The sequence below is a fragment of the Dermacentor variabilis genome, chromosome 9 (genome assembly GCF_050947875.1).
Source record: "Dermacentor variabilis isolate Ectoservices chromosome 9, ASM5094787v1, whole genome shotgun sequence".
Lineage (NCBI taxonomy): Eukaryota > Metazoa > Arthropoda > Arachnida > Ixodida > Ixodidae > Dermacentor > Dermacentor variabilis.
Window position 1 is genome coordinate 62,900,918 of NC_134576.1, and position 19,164 is coordinate 62,920,081.

The 19,164-nt window shown below is 47.7% G+C and overlaps 1 protein-coding gene across 2 annotated transcripts in view; it reads left to right on the plus strand.

The window, feature by feature from the left end:
- Positions 1–19,164, plus strand: part of LOC142592742 (ATP-binding cassette sub-family C member 4-like) — a 98,446-nt gene that overhangs the window by 57,539 nt on the left and 21,743 nt on the right. For both annotated transcript variants that reach the window (XR_012830793.1, XM_075704359.1), the window contains exons 16-22: positions 2,647–2,814; positions 4,230–4,417; positions 6,667–6,742; positions 10,377–10,593; positions 13,194–13,504; positions 17,383–17,715; positions 18,567–18,668. Coding sequence is in view for 1 of the 2 variants with exons in the window: in XM_075704359.1 (XP_075560474.1) it covers positions 2,647–2,814; positions 4,230–4,417; positions 6,667–6,742; positions 10,377–10,593; positions 13,194–13,504; positions 17,383–17,715; positions 18,567–18,668 (1,395 nt within the window). In the remaining variant the exon portion in view is untranslated. The remainder of the gene's footprint in view (positions 1–2,646; positions 2,815–4,229; positions 4,418–6,666; positions 6,743–10,376; positions 10,594–13,193; positions 13,505–17,382; positions 17,716–18,566; positions 18,669–19,164) is intronic.

Here is a 19,164-nt window from a genome sequence, read left to right on the forward strand (position 1 = left end):
TGGAAAACCGGCGCACGCCAGGACGCTACGCTCTCCCCTTCTCTCGCGCACAGCGAGAAACCGACCGTCTCACGTAGCCGACGGAATTCGCCGCCTTTACGACTTCGGTTACGAGTAGTGTGCGGATGGCGCACAGATGAAGGTCACTACACGTACTGCATGAACCCGGAAGCTTTTCACGCGTTTAAACCGTCTTTGTAGATTGCCGACAGCTTTGGACAGCGCACAAATGCCGACGATCGTATCCCCGCTTACGTTCCACGAGGAGGCATGCAGGAACACAACACTACAGTTGTTTGACCGGAAACGAGCTCACTAGATCGGCGAAAGATCGGCGAGATCCCTAGATCGCTTTGCAAAAAACATACTCACCAAAGAGCATTTCCAACACGAGGAGATCCCAAGACTTCGCTTTCGTTCGCGTCCAAAGCACTGCTCGCACCAGCATCGTTTGCTTCTTCTTGAGGCCGGCTCTTCGCAATCGGCTCGCACATGTAGGGAGTAACGCCGAACTCATAAGAAAAACGCAGTCTCTCTAAATTTTCCATTACCTCTTAATTTTTCATTACAGCACCAAACTACCTGGCACCGCACTTCATGTGTAGCGGCAGTGGTCGGTCACTAGAGTTGACGTCACGAGGCGCCCGACCAATCACAGGCGGAAACGAGACGCGCGAGCTGGGCGTGTCAGCTGCTGCACTTTTCGTCGAAATAAAATATATTTGCGCTTTCTTTCGCTCAATTTCGATATGATATTCGAATTCGGAGGGTTGAAAATCATTATGTACACATGGTCACTCATTTTTTTCTGGAAAACCTTTCAGCTTCCATTTAAAGGTGCGAAGCCGCCCTCAGAGTACGCCGACCACAACATTACAAACGCAGGTCAAATGCGCCTGTAAAGCGTGTTCTTTCACAGTAAGATTCTTGTTGTTGTGAAGCCCTTAAGTTGCAATGACTTGATTTTTTTTCGCCCTATTTGTGGCAGTAGATGTTAAACATGTAACCAGGAATGATGCACAAGAGCAACTGATGATAGGCAGCTATGAGGGTAGGAAGCTTCATAGGAAATTCTAACTCGTTTTAATTAAGGATAACAGTGCTCAATGCTAATGTCATTTTGAAAGTAATCTAAAGTATGTCATTAGCGTCATGAATTTGGCCTAAAAGTCTGCCATCGTTTGTAGAATTCGCAAAGAAGTGATGTGGAATTGCAAAGCATTGCAGCGTTATTCCTGACCAGTTGTTCTTTGAAAACGTCATTTGGATAGTTTAGACAAGACAGCAGGCCTGTCATTCTATCGGTATAATAACAAAGGTAAGAAATAAATGGAGGAGGGGTAGCACATACAGCACAGCCAGAAACTTCTCTGGCGTCGCACTTCGTAATGATTTGTTTGTGGGCTAGGCAATTAGTTTTTGATCATGGTGAACGCATTTTCGGAAAGTAAGGTGATGTTCACTGCGACGCGGTACGAAATAACTTTCTGATGTTACACTTCGCCGTCTTACGAACGTCACTGATTAATCTAGCCTATCTATTACTATTTTCTCGATAGGCATCCCCGTTTTAGTACCAGTGCTGAAACGCCCACCCAATATTGCCGCTAGAATATCTGCTGCCCTACAGTCAAAACTAACGTTTAAGTATTAACTGCACTCGCATTCGACGCTTCATGAATAAAACAACGCGAAGTGCTTATCTTCTTATGCCGCGAGGCCTTCACATTTAACCTGCGACCCACGTATAGCAGAAGAACTGTAAAATCCTGTGCACGGTACGTGAATTCGCACAAATATAACTGCACACGGGCTTCTTGTGACATCACTCTATGCGCGCGTTCAGATATCAGTGCTTCCCACTTGGTGTCTTCTGCCATCGGGACCACATTAAGAGGAACAATGACGAAAGCGCCGATCACTACAGCTGCAGTGCTATTTAAAACCTTGGCGCAGAGCTGCAGACGCACAGGACAGCTGTAGAGCTCGACACAACGTAACTTATGCACGATCATCAGCCAGTAATACAGACTATTCCAAACGCTGGTGACACGAGTCGCAGGTCGTGGAGCTGGTTTTTTAGCTGGTCTAGTACGCCTCTCGGTGAAACGAAGCCCTGTAAATCACCGACTGCATTGGAGTTTCTATGCCTTCGGGAAAGTGTAAATCCATATCGCGGGGCAGTTGTCTCATAAAAAATATATGATACTCGGCAGACATATACATGTGTAATTCTTGAAATAAATACATACTCGGCAACAGATAGAATGCATGAATCTGAAGGCTCGTGCATCGCTATGGGACGTAGAAGAGAGAGAGAGACAGAGAGAGAGAGAGAAACAGAGAGAGAGATACATTGAGAGGGAGTTCTTTAATGAATACTGGAGAGGTTTGCTTGGCGGCAGGCCTATAGAATAGGACATAGAAGATGAACAAAATTAACAAGTTAGAGACAACGCTGTGGGAGGAGTGCATACCGGGACCAAGGAACAAACCTGCAGAGTCCGCCGCGCAAATTTCGTGTCAACTCAAGCACGGCTCTGCTTGATTTCACGGTAGCACGGCTTCAAGTGTACTAACCAGAGCTACCGCTTCATCCATGCGCGCTCTGGGTTCAACGTTCCGGAATGCGGCTGCTGTTTTCAGGGTACAACCCTGAGCGGAGGCCAACGGCAGCGTGTCGCCCTGGCCAGGGCTGTGTACAGCGACTCCGACGTGTACCTCTTCGACGACCCCCTGAGCGGGCTCGACGCTCAGGTGGCATCCAGGGTGTTCAGGCAGGTCATGGGACCGCAGGGATTGCTCCGCAGGAAGGTCAGTATTGGTAAACAATATGTGTACCAGGTCCTAGAAGGATAGCGACAGGCAGTCATTAATCGGAATCGTTCCTATTCCACTTTGGAACAATCATTGTTCTTTATAGTTTAATGTTCTTGGCAGGTCGCGTCTGTACAAACTCGTTTACGATTACGCTTTTCTGCTGTGCTTACATGTATTACGATCGCGCGTATTTAATATGTACACTTAACTTCTTGGAGATTTCAGTGAAACAAGCCTTTCCTAATATTAAATGTCAAAGAAAAACAGACTGTTCAAGAATAACTTTGCAAATAAAACTAAAGATTGAGTTTCATCTTAGTAGGATAGGGCCAGATGGGGAGCTACGTCTTAAACTTGGGTATTTTACGTTTCACTCAAAAAGTGGGCTGAGCTCTGCTGCACAAGAAGCTTACAGGCGACCGGCCGTTCCCTTTTATTCATCCCTCCTTAGCTATAAGTAAGCGTTCTCGCCAAAAACTGTTCTGTACACAATACAAAAGCAAAAAGTGCATGGTTTTTGCTTAGAGTAGATGAAGTTCCGTTCACACAAGTGCTGGCAATCTTGGCAATACAAAATGCATGCGTAGGTATAACAAGTCTCACTCATTTTCTCGGCCCATCCTCCAGGTATCGACTGTTAATATTGACGAGGCGTAAATATATCTCTAGCAGTTCAGTGCGCACTGAAACTGTCCAACACACTCGAAAAGAAATAAGTTGTCGTAATGTTTAAATTTTCACCGTAATATCGAAAGTATTTCTTATTAGAAGGGCCACTCACTGTTCGGTTGATTGATTAAAATACCAAAACAACACGGGAACCAAGAGAAACGCCATAATGCAAGGCTGCGGATTCATTTTTTTCGAGCTAGTACTATTTACCCTACACTTGAAGCCGTGTGCTGTACCGTAAACCGTGTACTTACAACCATACAGCCGTACACTTTAAACCATAATGCAGCGACACGTGTGTGTTACTGCATTAGGCCGCCGTCCAAATGTGGCCGTTACGGTTGAGAATCGCCGCCCACGACCTCGAACATCAGGACGCCACCGTTGCACACCCAACGCGTCGAGTCATAATCGGTTGCAGCGACCCAAACTTCACGAGTGCGAGTTGACATTATGTCGCGAGATGAAAGCCAAGCCTGCGTTAGTATCAGTACTTTTTTTTTATCGAGAGCCTGACATCCTGTAGTGATGACAACGCTAGTACCGTCCTGACGATGGAGCTGTCCGCCGTAACGTCAAAAGGTCAGCCTTACGATGGGAATCTTCTTCAACAATTCAACTGTTCGGTGTTAGCGAGGGTCATAACAACGACGCACGACTGTCGTATAAAATGCACCCCCCCCCCTAAAAAAATATGACAGCCGTGAAGCGCCTCGCACTCATTTTTGCCTCCACAGACTCGCGTCCTTGTCTGCAGTCAAGGGAACCTGCTGAAGCACGTGGAACGGATCCTGCTGGTGCACGACAGGCGCGTCTTCAGCTTTTCGAACCTGAGCTCGCTGCTGCTCGACCCGAACGCCCCGCGGACGCTGCGAACCAGTCAGGTCCAGCAGACGATGCCCGTGCAGACGACGAAAAGTACCCGGTACGTCTGGTGAACGTCCGTTGAAACGGAGATCGTGGCCTCCGAGATATTAAGCAAGCAGGGAGCGCGGCGCTCGATCTCGGGGGCCCTGGCTCAGCAGTACTTCCGAAGGGAGCGGGGAGCTGAGACATGAGATGCGGGCTTAAACGGAAGGAAGATAGGTCGCGATTACGATTACGGCCGCGCAAGAGAAAATACGATATTAAAAAACGCAGACGGAGAAAGGAACACGTGCCACTAGAAATGGTATAAATAGAAATTAAAGGGGTACTGACATGCTGTTTTCGACTATCCATTTATTGCGTTAAATGAAAATCCTATGCCCTCTAAACTCTAGACAAAATATTGAAAAACCTCAGACCGCCGTTAGTAATTTAATATAACAGGTGTTACAGAGCCAGTTTGGCTTAAATTTCCGAGATGGTACTGTGTCGTGATGTCAAGACACGGTATGCGGGATCAGGACACCGACGACATTTTGATACTCGTTCTGACGACTCACTCGGTCGCCTCCTATGCTGCTACTCATTCTGATCGCCGATGTAGCAGCATGCGGGCCGCAGCGAGTGCCGAAACGTCGCACTCTGCTGCTCCCAAGCTATCACATACTGTATCTTGACGACACGACCCAGTATTCCTTCTGGAAAACGATACCAAAACTGTCTGTAGAAAAGCTGTTACATTAAATTATTTACGGCGATCTGAGACTTGTCACTATATTTTCTCGGATTTAGAGCTCCAGGTTTAGAGCTTCCTTTAACGCAAAGACATCAATAATCGAAATTATTATGTCCATACCCATTTAAAAGAGCGCAAAAAAAGAGACACAGACAGGGTTGAACACCACAAGCGGTCATGGTATTTGTGCTGCTCAGTCGTGTTCGTGTTTCTTCATATACTGGGTGTTGTAATGCCTCCGCCCCGTTGTCAGTTTAAACTCCGTATGAAACCGTGGCGTAACATCAGGGAGGAGCTTTGCGCCGACCCTCACTCTCTTACATGTGTAATCATGCGAACGACAATTAAAAGTTGGAGACGGGTATATCGGAGTACCGACACGCTAGAAGAATTCTTACAACTGATACTGTGTAGAAACACGACTGCCCCTAACTTTTCAATACGCACATACCCACTTACTGCAGTCAACAAAGAGTTAATTATTCAATTTTAGTTAATTGGGCTGCTGACAGCGATAATTGTCATCGCATTTTGTGTCCCCCTGGCCACATAAGTCATTTGCACAGGTGGTCTTCGCGTGCCTCCCAGTGCCTAATTTTAAGAAAACCATAAAGCTTAATTTTGAACACCCTGTATATATCAAAATCGTTATTATTATTATTGTTTATTCCTTTTCCAATTTGCGTCGACGGCTGAGTGACCGAATAAATCGTGCCGATCCCGGAGTCAACGTAAACGAATGGGTTGACGTGGCCGGCTGACCCTGATGCCAGTCCACGAATAGTGTCTTCTGAATGGTTTTAACGGGTTTTGTAATGAGGGCCGACCCTGTACGTGGCACAACGTCACACCACCCAGACGCCTCCCAGCAGTTAACCAGTATAGCTAATGAATAATCCTCTCCAGTTGCATATGTCTCAACAGGTCTACCGAGAAGCTATCGCCTGACTATGCCGTTCATCCTCCTACGGTTTCTCCCCACATTGTCTTTCTTTTCTCCCTTTTTGTGCAGCTCCTTCTGGAGTCTAAGGATTAAACAACCAGCGCGAAGTAAAGTCTAATTCAAGAGGTCAATCTGCCCGCAGAATTCACGTACCACTTCAAATGAAATAAGGGCACAAAACGTCGGTGACATCCATTTCATGTACACGCACTCACAACGGCGGAGAAAGAGCACGTCTCGTTGAAATATGTCGTCCTAATGAGATCAGAGACGTTGCGCGTAACACACTGGAAGATCTTATCCACTGCCCAAGCCGGCGTCCCGGTTAATCTGGGAACTTAAAAATGGCGAATTATTATAAGAACTGAATGGCTTGGAATAGGGTGAGAAAAAGTTATCGCAGGTGACCATCCTAAAGGCGTAGTCGATTTTGATGCGATAGACAGATTGAGATAAAAGGACGTGAGCCGCTTCCTTACACGAGGTCCAAACCTCTACTTGCGTTTTGCTGGGACCCAAGCGCGCTTGCAGAACCTAAGCCTTTTACATACTTTAAGCTATGAAGCTGACCAATGGCTCTCGTATTCAATGCGTGTTGCAGTTCACCTTGATTTTCTTTTTCTCATAGAAAGAACCGTGCTGATCCCGGTCAAGAAATACACCGAGGAAAGGTTACCATCGATGAAAGCTTACAACCGCAAAAGGTGAGAATTTCTCTGTTTCATGTGGGAGCAGCATCATGAAAAACAACCTTACATGCATACTGTAACGCCGGCTGCTGCGCATAGCTTAAAATAATAATAATAATAATAATAATAATAATAATAATAATAATAATAATAATAATAATAATAATAATAATAATAATAAATTCTGGGGTTTTACATGCCAAAAACAACATAAGATTATGATACTCGGCGTAGTTGGGGACTCGGGGTTAATTTTGACCACCTGAGGTACTTTTTGTTTTTGACCACCTGAGGTTCTTTAATGCGCACCCGTTCCACGTTACACACGGCCTCCTTTTGCATTTCGCTACCATCAAAATGCGGCCGCCGTGGCCGGGATTTGATCGCGCTCCCTCGGGCTTAGCGGTACAACGCCAAAGCCACTACTCTAGCACAGCAGGCATGGATTCGCTCTTCATTACAGCTAATGGCACTTTTTGGTGTGACAGAAAGTTGCGGTTGATCGGTTTCGACTTCTTTGGATGCGGAATAACTTTTATACAATGTTGCCGTTAGATTGCTATTGAATAACATTAAATTTCCTCACATCTTAGCCGCGAAGCTCTTCTCGTTCCGATTTCTGTGGCTGTGCGGCACGGGAATTCGTGTCTGCAGTGCAGTTAATGGAAGCGAATCGAAGCAGAGATTGGAAATTTGCACCTCCCACTCGTGATTATTTCGTAATTGAAATGAGCAATGAACAGACTGAACTGTTTATTTTCGCATTTTAATATCATCGAAAAGCAACTGGCATGTTTGTGCACTGACTACATGAACTATGTATTTCTAGCTTCCCGTCATTTACGCTTATCTCTAAAACGGCTCCTACAGGCAACGTTAAATAGGTTCAGACGGCTAGAGCATTGCTTCGAAGCTTCAGCTACATATCTTTGCAAAAAAAAAAAATGTCTCAAACCTGCTCATATCCACGTAAAAAAGGTTGCTCATGCTACTCTAATACGCCCTAAAATTGAATATGCAGCGTCGATTTAGGACCCCGATCAGGCCTACGTTATCTCTAACATCGAATCCTTGCAGAGCCGTTGCTGTTCGTTTTATTTTTTCGAACTACTCATCCTATACAAGCGTCTCAGAACTAAAAAAGTGCGCCCAACTGGAAGACCTATCGCATCGCCGTAAACTTGCTCGTTTAACACTTTTCCATAAGTTTTATCACCATCCATCTCTGCACGACGATTTCTTTCAGTCACACCATGCCATCTTTCAACGACGTGATCATTATTTCAAAGTTAAACGCGTAAAGTGCCATTCATCCTCTCAGGCCAAATCTTCCTCGCACGATCATTCAGTGGTACAATTCGACATCGCACGTCGTCACAGAAAGTGACACAAAAATATCCCAACACTTACTTCGCTGTGATGGAAATGTGTAATAATATTTTTTTCATTGTTCTTTTGCTCATCCTTTCCTTTCGTATTATGCTTTAGGTTTTGATTGTTGTTTTTCATTATTGCTCTATGTATTGTTGTTGCTTTTTTTAATATATACAGTGTTATTAATAATTGTATCGCCCCCCGCCCCCATGTAATACCCTCCCCGTGAGGGCCTTTAGGGGTAACATGAATAAATAAATAAATGAGCGCATGAAAATTGAACCGAATTCACTTTTTAGATTTATCGCTGGTACCGTGGATTTCATGAAATCACCGCCGTCACCTGTCTCGCGGAACTTTTTTTTGCATTATAACCGTTTCTGCAGAGGAAGCCTTCCCAGGGGCTACCAGGATGATCCTTACTCCTAAAGCAAGCTCATGCTTCATTACTTGTCAGTGCTTAAGCAGCCCCGAACAGACGCTGTCAAAGTTCATGACGTGACAGAAACATTTTAACAAGGCATTTTGCTAAGCTGCTTGGTGCACATCGACTGCTTCGGCCAGCAAAACTTAACTGCCCTGGGACAAGAACAGTCTGCGAAAGAGTAATTAGAGGTATGAAATTAAAAACTGACTAACCTGAAGACTATGAAAGGTGGATCACGAACAACACGCTCTATAATTCGCTTTTGTTGTAGGTGCATAAAACAGCGTTGATGCTTACATTTGATTTCATCCTGAAATGATGCCACGTGGCAATCCAAGCGAATGATAAAAAGAAGAAAGAATTAAGACAGCGATGTTCTTGTTTTCTCTTCTGTCGTCCCTGTGTTACGCTGTCCTGGCCGAACCAATCAATTACACAAGAAGCTACTTCATAAATTTCAAGATGGCGTAGCTGGCTTTACTTAGTTTCCTTGTCTTTGGTAGCCTATACGTAACCTCTGCTTACTATGAAACTCAACTCAGTGGCATCCACGAGACAGAAAGAATGTGTACCAAAAGGCAGCGAGGTTAACCAGGAGGTAGTTTACGCTGCGCGCGGGAATGCGGTAAGGGGATAAAAATGGAGATAATAAAGGAATAGAAAGAAAGAGGATAAAATGGGAAGTAAACGGCATGCGCCATCAAGCGATAGCACGCAGCGTTCTCGAAATCTGTTGTGCAGTCCCCGTAGAGCCTAAAAACTTGAGCAGCGCATACGCAGGCTTCTTCGCGGATCGACTTGCGTTGGGAACGCTCGCCTGTAACTTTCTGTTCTGATATCGTAGATCAAATATTTTTTATACTGTTTACATTTATTTCCGTCGTCTTGTCAAGAATGATCAGGCACCCGCCGTGGTTGCTCAGTGGCTATGGTGTTAGGCTGCTGAGCACGAGGTCGCGGGATCGAATCCCGGCCACGGCGGCCGCATTTCGATGGGGGCGAAATGCGAAAACACCCGTGTACTTAGATTTAGGTGCACGTTAAAGAACCCCAGGTGGTCTAAATTTCCGGAGTCCTCCACTACGGCGTGCCTCATAATCAGAAAGTGGTTTTGGCACGTAAAACCCCATATATTAAAAAATTAAAATTAAGAATGATCAGGCATACTTCAGGAGATTCGGTCACTAGTATAGGGAATATTCAAGTGACGTGGCGTACGCCACACTGTAGTCCTATTCACAGCTTCCACTGTGCTGCTGGAGATAAGCGGATTGAGATTACACGCAGGCTTTCACTGTGCTCGCTGTACTACAATATGGCGACCTTGGTGACGTCGGTGCATACCCCGTATAGGAATAAACTTTGTTGCGACGGCCGGTCTATCAAGCTTTACATAAACTACTAGCCTGTCGGCACTATATCGTGGGCATATGCAGAGAAGGTATATGACTGTACCGGCACAGTTGCGTGTATCGCGTGGGTGTGTCTGCCGGCAGTTCTAATGAAAGAGGCGTAGCAGTTGGTAAAATGCGACGCCCAACCACGAACAGTACAACTTGTCTTTTTAGACTGTGCGGTACAGCGCGAAGCCGGAGAGGGGACACAGGAGACACTGTGTCCCCTGTGTCCGCTCTACCAGACAGTCTAAAATGGAGAACCACCTAGCCAAGCCATCACCCTTCGAAGTACAATTTGGTATGTCCGCGTCTTGGTCACTGGCATTCAGGACGTGTTATCCACTCACGTGCTTCGAGAGCTAGTGCTCTCGGAAAGCGTGAGCTAGCTATCTCTACTGGAAGATAAACAGATCACACGTGCTCCTGCTCACTGCACTGTCGCGCGCGACAGAGCTCGCTGGAGGTGGTGCGCCGCCTGCTGGCCTTCTCGGGCACGTGGAGCTGGGTGGCCATACTGCTGTTCGTGGCGTGCGCCGGCGCAGTCGCCGGCCAGCAGTTCCTCATCCGCGGCTGGACCGACGCCGTGGCGAGGAGGGGTGCGGACGAGGACGGGAGCCGCGCGGACGCCGCCTGGGTGGCCGGTCTCGTCCTGGTCTCGCTGTGCGACGGTAGGCGAGCGGCCGCGATGCGCGCTGCGTGGAAAACACAGCCGCACACTTCAACGACTATACACCGGCTCGGAAATGGTTTGCTGTTACAGCAGCAAACGCGGCGATCGCCTTGAGTTCTTTACGGTGCATACATCGACGTATATACTAGACCGACGTATACGTCCACGTGCACCGCAGCTCTCAAGAGCAATTGGCGTGGCGGGCAAGACTCCGCAGAAAGTGCCGCGTGCCGGAAATGAAGGATAGATCGCAGTGGTTAGCGCGACCAGCTATACCAACATCGTATGCGCAGGTTTTACAAGCGCACACTTTAGACAAGAGAGAGAGGTAGAGACGGAGATGCGCGGTAAGTCCGCTAACGCGGTGACGCGGTATCGTCCTGTCTAGGGTGCGTGCTCGTAAAACCTGCAAATATGAGCCAACTAGCCCAGCAAAGCATTCTGTCAACATCATATAGCTTCAAAAGCATGTGTTCGAATACCAGTGGTGCGAAATCCTTTCTTTTTTATGTGAGTCAGGGAGCTATCCGGTACATGATTTCGAAGAAAACAGTGCTAAGAACGGGCAAAGGACAAAAGACAGTGCACTGACTACCGAATGAAAGGTTTATTACGTCAAAGCAGTCTTATAAGCTTTTGAAGGGGAAGAAAACGGAGAAAAAGCAATAAAATCAGAAAGACAGCAGTCAATGTTCGGAAAACGACGCCCGCCTTAATCGCAAACGTATCTTCGCCTCGCAATGGGCTTGATTGAGGCTTAGTAATGTGAAGGTGGCCTCACGACGCCGTAACGGACACACACAACAAACCCACTTTCTAGCTTATAACTGCTTTCCCTGCGAAAAAGTGGCACGGGTGACGATGGGATAACCCAGTTCACAAAAAAAAAAAATCCACGGAGAATGTGGCAAGATGCTTTTTCTTTTGTCGTTCGTGAGCCTGTCGTCTTTTAGTAATATGACATTTCTTTTTTCTGCTGTCGTGCCAGGAATGGTCGGGCATACCAGAAGCTTTGTCGTTAAGCAGGAATCAGCGTTAATGTGACGACCCCACGAAAAATTTTGTCGCTACGGATTTCATTTTGCTGCAACAACTTTACGTACCAAACTGTGACAAGCATTTTAATCATTATAACAAATAAAGCCTTTTCCGCTCTTTGAATGAAAAAAGGAAAACAATTCGCTGACTATCAACGAACACTGTCGACTGGTTTCGGATGTCACGCCCTAACATTTAAAGAAAGACAAACCCAGCAACCAAAGTGCAGGGTGCACTTTACCCTATGTGCACGCTCTATGCATACGCTCTTTTTCCAATAAACGAGGAAATTGCGCGCCATAAATGTAAGCAGATCATAACAGGGATGCCTTACAAACGGTACTCTATTGAGAAGCGGCGAGGCGAAGTGTACTGTAGCATTGTTCGTTCTTCCACATCAAGCCCCCGCGTGCTGTATCGTTAAAAATCCTTGCGCTCTAAGCAGGCGAAATCCACATCAGTCGAACTACCAAGGCACAAGATAGCAGAATCTACTTGTAAAACCAGACAGAAAAAAAAACGGCAGGAAAGCGACAGCACATGCAGCTGCACAAATAGCGACAACACACCGCACGGTATAGGAATGTGCTGTATGCACATGTTATTATGAGCGCTGCGGTAGATTACCGTGGACTATGTAAAAGTGAGACATTTGCTATTTTACATTCATATCGCTGAAGCGCAGAAAACAATAGATACGCAAGTTTCACTATTACATTTGCTAACAGTGCAACGTGAATTGACTGCTACCGTGGTAGCTGTACGCGCGCCGGTCTGAAGCTCCGAGCCAAGGACCTATCCTATCCTAGCCTATCGTGCACGTAAAGCACGCTATAGGAAGCACTTATTTCACTGCTAGAAGCCCATGCGTCCTAAATGATCTACTTTTCTTAAGAGCGCTTTACGATGAAGGTTGCTATCGGTGACGCGGCACTCGAGTTCGTACCGCCGCCTTTCTCTGTAACAGCGAGTAATACGTTTTTATTTACTCCTACCCGTGACAGAGAGCGAGAGAAGTCAGAAGCTGGTCAATCTGCTTTGTGCTGGACGTTATGGGGCCTACGGCACCACCTCGTTCCGTTTTCTCTGTAAACCACGCCGCTGTCTTCCCAAAGTTACATTTACATTATAAAGATGTTTATTCTCTCTCTCTCTCTTCCCAAGCCACACAGCAGGGAGACAGCAGCGTGCTATTAGAGAGTAGACGGGGGTAGCCGGCATTCTAGTTGAGATTAAGAGCTATTTATTAGAGATTTATTACTAGATTTATTAGAGCTGCGGAAGCGCTGCCAATGGGTAAAAAAACGCAGCCGAGGAGAGCAGAGAATTAGGTGGTGTGCTTAAATGAGTAACTTTGCAGATGGGGTCAGCTGAGGCAAGACAGCGGTAACCGCGGTGTTCGTCGGGAGAGATCTTCGTCGTGCAGCAGTGGACATAAGTTAGCTGCTGCCGCTGCTGCTCATGATGATGATGGTAGTGGTGCAGGTGTGATGGTGATGACGATACCTGAGCCAGCGCCCCAACATTTAACACCGCGCCGCCGTGCCCCCGCCACTGCAGTGACGTTCCGCTGCCTGGGCGTCGTGGCGATGGCGTGGGGCAACCGGCGGCTCTCGCACCGCCTCCACGCGAACATGCTGAGCCGGCTCCTGTCGAGCCCGACGTCCTTCTTCGACGCCACTCCGCGGGGCCGCATCGTGACGCGGTTCTCGCTCGACCTGTACGCCGTCGACCTGCGGCTCTTCCTGAGCGGCAAGCAGTGCGTCCAGAACGTGCTCGTCGCGGTGGGCAAGCTCTGCGTGGTCGCCAGCCAGGCGTCGGTCGTCGTCCTCGTCGGGGCCGTCGGCGCTCTCGCCACGCTCGTGGCGCTGGTGAGCGAGTCTCTCGTAGGCGCCGCTCAAGTAAGGCTGAGGCTCTGTGGTAATTTTGTGCGCAGTAGGTTCCTATTAGAGCCACGGCCTGGTCTTCAAGGCTTTAGCGCTAGCCGTTTCGCGGTGCCGTTTCGTGGTGCCGTTTCGTGGTGCCGTTTCGTGGTGCCGTTTCGTGGTAAGTACTCATCCTGCTCCGGACCCCAACTCTGAAGTTCACGACATGTGAGGCGAAGAACTATTTCGCCCATTGACTCCCCGCGTTGATACGTCTACGGAGCAGGTGAAGCTGAACATAGATTACAGTCAAAGTGACAACGTATGCTGAAGGAAACATCCTCAGGCCAGTCGGTCACCGGTGGTTGCGTATTCTGTGTGGCAGTCGCAGCGTCGTACGCGGTGTCAGCAGTTTTTTTTTTTACTCTTGATTCGTGCGCGGCGCACAACACTCTACAAAGCACGTGGTGTGAAAGCCGAATATAAAATGGAAAAGTTCATAAGAAAATGAAACTGTGGAACTTAAAGAGATGACAAGGGATCTGAGATTAAGAATGGGAACCGCTGAGAGTAGGTAGAGTCAAATGCGGTTACTCAAAGAGCGTGGGCACAGCACCAAAAGCTGCACGTCGGCAACCACGAAGCCCAAAAATTGAACCCAAGCGAGCGCATACACTGATAGCCTAAAAGGCTAGCCAAGCACGGTGCTCGTCCTGGCTCATTCCTAAGTAAGCTCACAGCGAGGTTGTTTACTCACGAATTAAGACGTCATGGTGTCGCTGGTCTGGGCAGGTTTTCCAAAAAGAAACAAATTCTGTGAACGCCGTCCGCCACTGTAGAGGAAAGGAAACGATGTAATAGGGAAGGCGGTGAAGTTTTTCCCTATTCCGAATAACTCGCCTTCATACACGATAAGAAATGTGTGACTCGGTGCTCGTGCCCATAAGTTTGTGCGTGACAGCCAACGGGACGGTTTCTGGTTCGCCTCCCTTGCTTTCCTCGTTTCTCTCTATTTTTCTCTAGCTACGTGTATCTGTCTATCTCTCAGTGAATTGAAGCCTATATAAGGGCCATGAAACATCCAGTACAGTAACTGTGTGAGCTGCACCACTTTTCGATGTCTATGAGTGGTTCTAACGCTTTAAAGTGCAAAAAATATAACTCGTATATTCGGGCAAAGAAGAACAAAAAAAATTTTAAGACGCTACTTTGGACAGTATCACGCAAACAATTGTTAACATTCGAATGCTATTCCGTGGCAGTGCGATTGCGACTAACGGTGCAATTCCCGTCGCAAGGTGAACAAAAACGAAACTAAACACCTAAGTTGTTTTTGAGAATTTGTGACCTCGGGATGCCGCGAAAAGTGTTCGTGGTACGACATGATGCAGAGTTCGTACTTGTGGAGACCTGCAACTTCCGTAGGTCAATGGTCTAAGTAGAAAAAACAAACTAAAACCCTAAAAGGCGACGTGAGTTCGTGTTCTCCGCAAGTGCGTTTCTCTTTCTTTCTTTCTTCTTCGCCACTTGCAAGCGTCACTTCATCACATGATCACACTCTCTGTATATTTAATCAATTGTTTGAAAAAATAAACAAGTTGTTAGTCTGCGCTCGTATCGTGCATTTCCTTTTGTGCTTCCTCCAGGTTGTGCCCCACTCCTAGGAGTATGTGCTTCTTCTCTATTTCTTTTTTTGAGTGAGGGGGGGGAGGGTAAGAGTGGCGGGGCAGTGCCATCGCGTACCGTTCATTTCGCCGCGACGCCCGCACAGCAAACTGCGTCGTGAAGCCGTAGATGCTTCGATTAGATAATGCAGTTTAACGTGCCAAAACCACTTTATGAGGCACGCCGTAGTGGAGGACTCCTGAAATTTCGACCACCTGGGGTTCTTTAACGTGCACCTAAATCTAAGTACGCGGGTGTTTACGCATTTCGCCCCCATCGAAATGCGGCCGCCGTGGCCGGGATTCGATCCCGCGACCTCGAGTTCAGCAGCCCAACACCATAGCCACTGAGCAACCACGGCGGGTGCAGATGCTTTCAACGCGCAGAGGTACATAGCGTCCCGGCGGCGTAAACGGTTCAGCGACGGTGTTGGTATCGAGAAGCCCTGCGTTCGATAACAAGGTTCGCGCTTTTCATTATGTACTCATGATTTACTAATCTGTTTGTAACGAAACCGAGCTGTCACGATAGTGCACTCGGTTACGCACACTCATGCGCGGGTACGCAGTTTTAGAGTGAAAAACTGGTGCATTGATAACGCAAGGACAGTACCGGCCAACCCAACAAATCGGCCCTACAGCTGCCCCCTCTGCGATCGATATGTTGAGTCCGCGGGCACATCTCACTTACTGTACACTTGCACGGCTAGAACCAATATTAGGCTTCTTTGCGCCACAGAAGCCAAAGTCAGCATGCAACGCGAAGACGTCCTACAGACGTGGCTGTAGAACCCCTCGCAGGCCTTGAGGTCATCCCCAACAATGAGGACGTTTCTACTGTTACTACATAACGATAGGACTTTGTGAAGCTTGCTGCTCCGCTTAAATACATTTATTGCGAAAAAGCTAACTCTCAGGAGTGCTTCCTTAATAGGGATAACAGACGTGCCACATTCCGTCCCCGAACTTCATCCCCAAAAATCTGCTATAAAATGAACTGGCGTTCCAGCTAAGATCATCCAGAACTGCCGGAAAAAATGCTTTTAGGAAACTGGGAACTAAAACGCCTATGTATGTCGTAGCACATATCTCGAAATTGATTCAAGCCTTAGGATTCCTTGTGAAATTAATAAGCCCGAGTTTACATAAGATATCCGTAGCAAGGTCCTGGCACAGGTAGAGCAGCATAAGTGGTTGGATGCCATGGTAACATCTCGCTTAAAATGGTCAGGACATACTCTAATGCGCGTTCTAACGCAAGGCGACAACTACAAATTAGGCAGCTCCACCTGAGAGTTAAGAATAAAGGCGTACAAATGTTTACTGAGGCCCTCCCTTGAATACGCCACCATCATCTGGGACCCCTACACAGGAACCGAGTAAAACGAGCTAGCAAAATATTTAACGCCTGGCCACTCGCGTTCCCTAAAACCGCTTCAGGCGCCGAGATTATCTGTCCCAGGCGCTCTTCGCAGATAAATTAGATTCGTCGAACGATAAATGTAAATGAGCAAGAGTTTTTTTTTAATAACTCTTTTTTCCAAAACAATCTTTAAATACAAAAGATCGCGTAAAGAAGGACACGGCTGGAGCCTGTGGTTACAAGCACAACGAGAGTGCGAAACCAGTTCTTTCCCGCACAAATTGTTACAGACATCATTCCTTCTTTCCAAGAACAATAGATGACTGGAATTCCTTGCATATACCATAATTAGGTGTCGCTTGGTTAGGTGGAGTGGTTAATTCATTTTCTAATATTTTTTCATGATCTTCATGCATTGTACTCTTTCCCTAATATATGAAGAGTTGTTCTATTTACCGATTTTATGATTATTTTTTTGTAACAGTCGCTGTTCTATGTACTTGTGTGCCCTCTCCTATCTGGGTCCACTGTGGTTCGCAGTATCCAATGATAAATAAATAAATAAATAAATAACGTAGGCACAACTACACTATCTGCTGGGGTTCAATTTCAGAGACACCGTTGTCAGTGTTCAGTCCGTACCATCTTCAGTGGGTTCACGCTTGACTGCTTGTCTTTCTGCTTCGTAAGCAATAACAAACTACGCAATGTATATATTTTTTTCTTGCATTCTCTTCCGTGGCGACATCATTGTGGCGTTCCTCCGTATTCTGCAAAATAAAACAAAAGCTTTAAAGAATACAAGCACGCAAAGTGTGTACCGCCCAGTGCACTGTGCGGCCTTCGCCCTCCGGCAGGTGTACAGCGTCCGCGCCGCGTCGCTGGTTCTGTACACGGAGGCGGCGCTGGTGGCCCGGGCCATGCAGCACGTGGTCGAGACCCGGGACACTCTGAGCACCGTGCGCAGTTTCGGCGCCGTGGGGCGCTTCTGCCGCCTCTACTGCCGCCTGCTGGACGCCGAGGCCAGGGCGTTCGGCTCGTACCTCGCCTCGTACCGGGTCACCCGCTGCCTGGCCGCCCTGGCGGGACTCGGGGTGGTGCTGGCCACCCTGGGCTTCACGCTGGCCGCCAGCGGCGGCGACGGCGCCGGAAGCAGCAACGTCGGACTGGCCCTCAGCTCGGCGCTGTCGGTACGGGCGCTCGCTGTAGCGGTCGAAGGCCGGTACGATACACTGAAGCAGGGTGCGAGACCGGGCTAGTTGGTAATCCATGCTGAAGTGACTAGCGCAAAAGTAGACACGGGGCACAGAAGGATGACAAGGACAGGGACTGCGCTTGTCCTTGTCGCCCTTTTGCGCTCCGTGCCTACTCTTGCGCTAATCACTTCAACAACATACCGGGCGGCCGAGAACAAACTGTGCAGTGAAAGTTGCGCTTTTAATATTCGAACCTTTGCTAACGGCATTGTAGCGATCACTACCGGAAATACTGAAAATGTACGCCGCTGTCTCCAAGACGTGCCTGCACACGAGAGGCTTAATATTGTTGAACACTCGGTGGACAGTCGCAGAATTTATTGTGCTGGACTGTAGCTGTCTGTGGCTCCTGCAGTGTGAGAGGATAGTTCTCGTGCACCCGTCCTTTGAACCCCACGGACGTCGTCACAGGGACGACATGTCTTGCGCCATCATATAACACGCGAGATTGCAATGTCATTCACAATTATTATCATATTTTTGTTTGTTTTCTCACTACACAGTTACTTTTTGTACACTAGCAGAGATAGTAACTCTTGACCTAATATTTGAAGAGAGAGACAGAAAGATAGCCTGTAAGTAACAGCTACCACGCCTCCGTAACTGTTTATACGCTATTGTCACAGCCACTCGATATGAAGGTACACGGTGTGCGTTTTTGCTCGTGTACCGTGACTACCAAGAGGAAGTGATGGCAGTGTATTACGGACATGACCCCTTCCAGAGTCGTCTTTTATGGGAACGATTCGTCGTTACTGAGGATAACGACCATTCTTCAATCGCAGATACCGATCCTGATGATGTCCATCACGCTGTCATTGTTCGCCGTCCTGCAGCTGCTGGTGCAGTTTCAGAGGGCTCTGGAATACACGGAACTGCCGCAAGAGGTCAGTGCCTGTCTTCTCTTAAAATTATGGGGTTTTGCGTGCCAAAACCACTTTCTGATTATGAGGCACGCCGTAGTGGAGGACTCCGGAAATTTGGACCATCTGGGGTCCTTTAACGTGCACCAAGTATACGGGTGTTTTCGCATTTCGCCCCCATCGGAATGCGCCCGCCGTGGCCGGGATTCGATTCCGCGACCTCGTGCTCAGCAGCCCAACACCATAGCCACTGATCAATCACGGCGGGCCTGCTGTTGTCTGTGTCACTGTTCATTTGTTTGGTTGCGTGGCCAACGGCCGGGAGTCACAATGGTGCATTCTGTCCAACCGCCCTGTCTCCTATGCCCTCGATAAGAACTTGAGCAGTACGGGGAATATAATGAACCCTCTACTTGCTAGAAAAAAGCCGGGAGGGTAGTGAGGTAAACATAGAGGTTCATGACGAGCAAATATGCTATTCGTATCGATCCGATCGCGCACGCAAGAAGTGGGCAGGCAA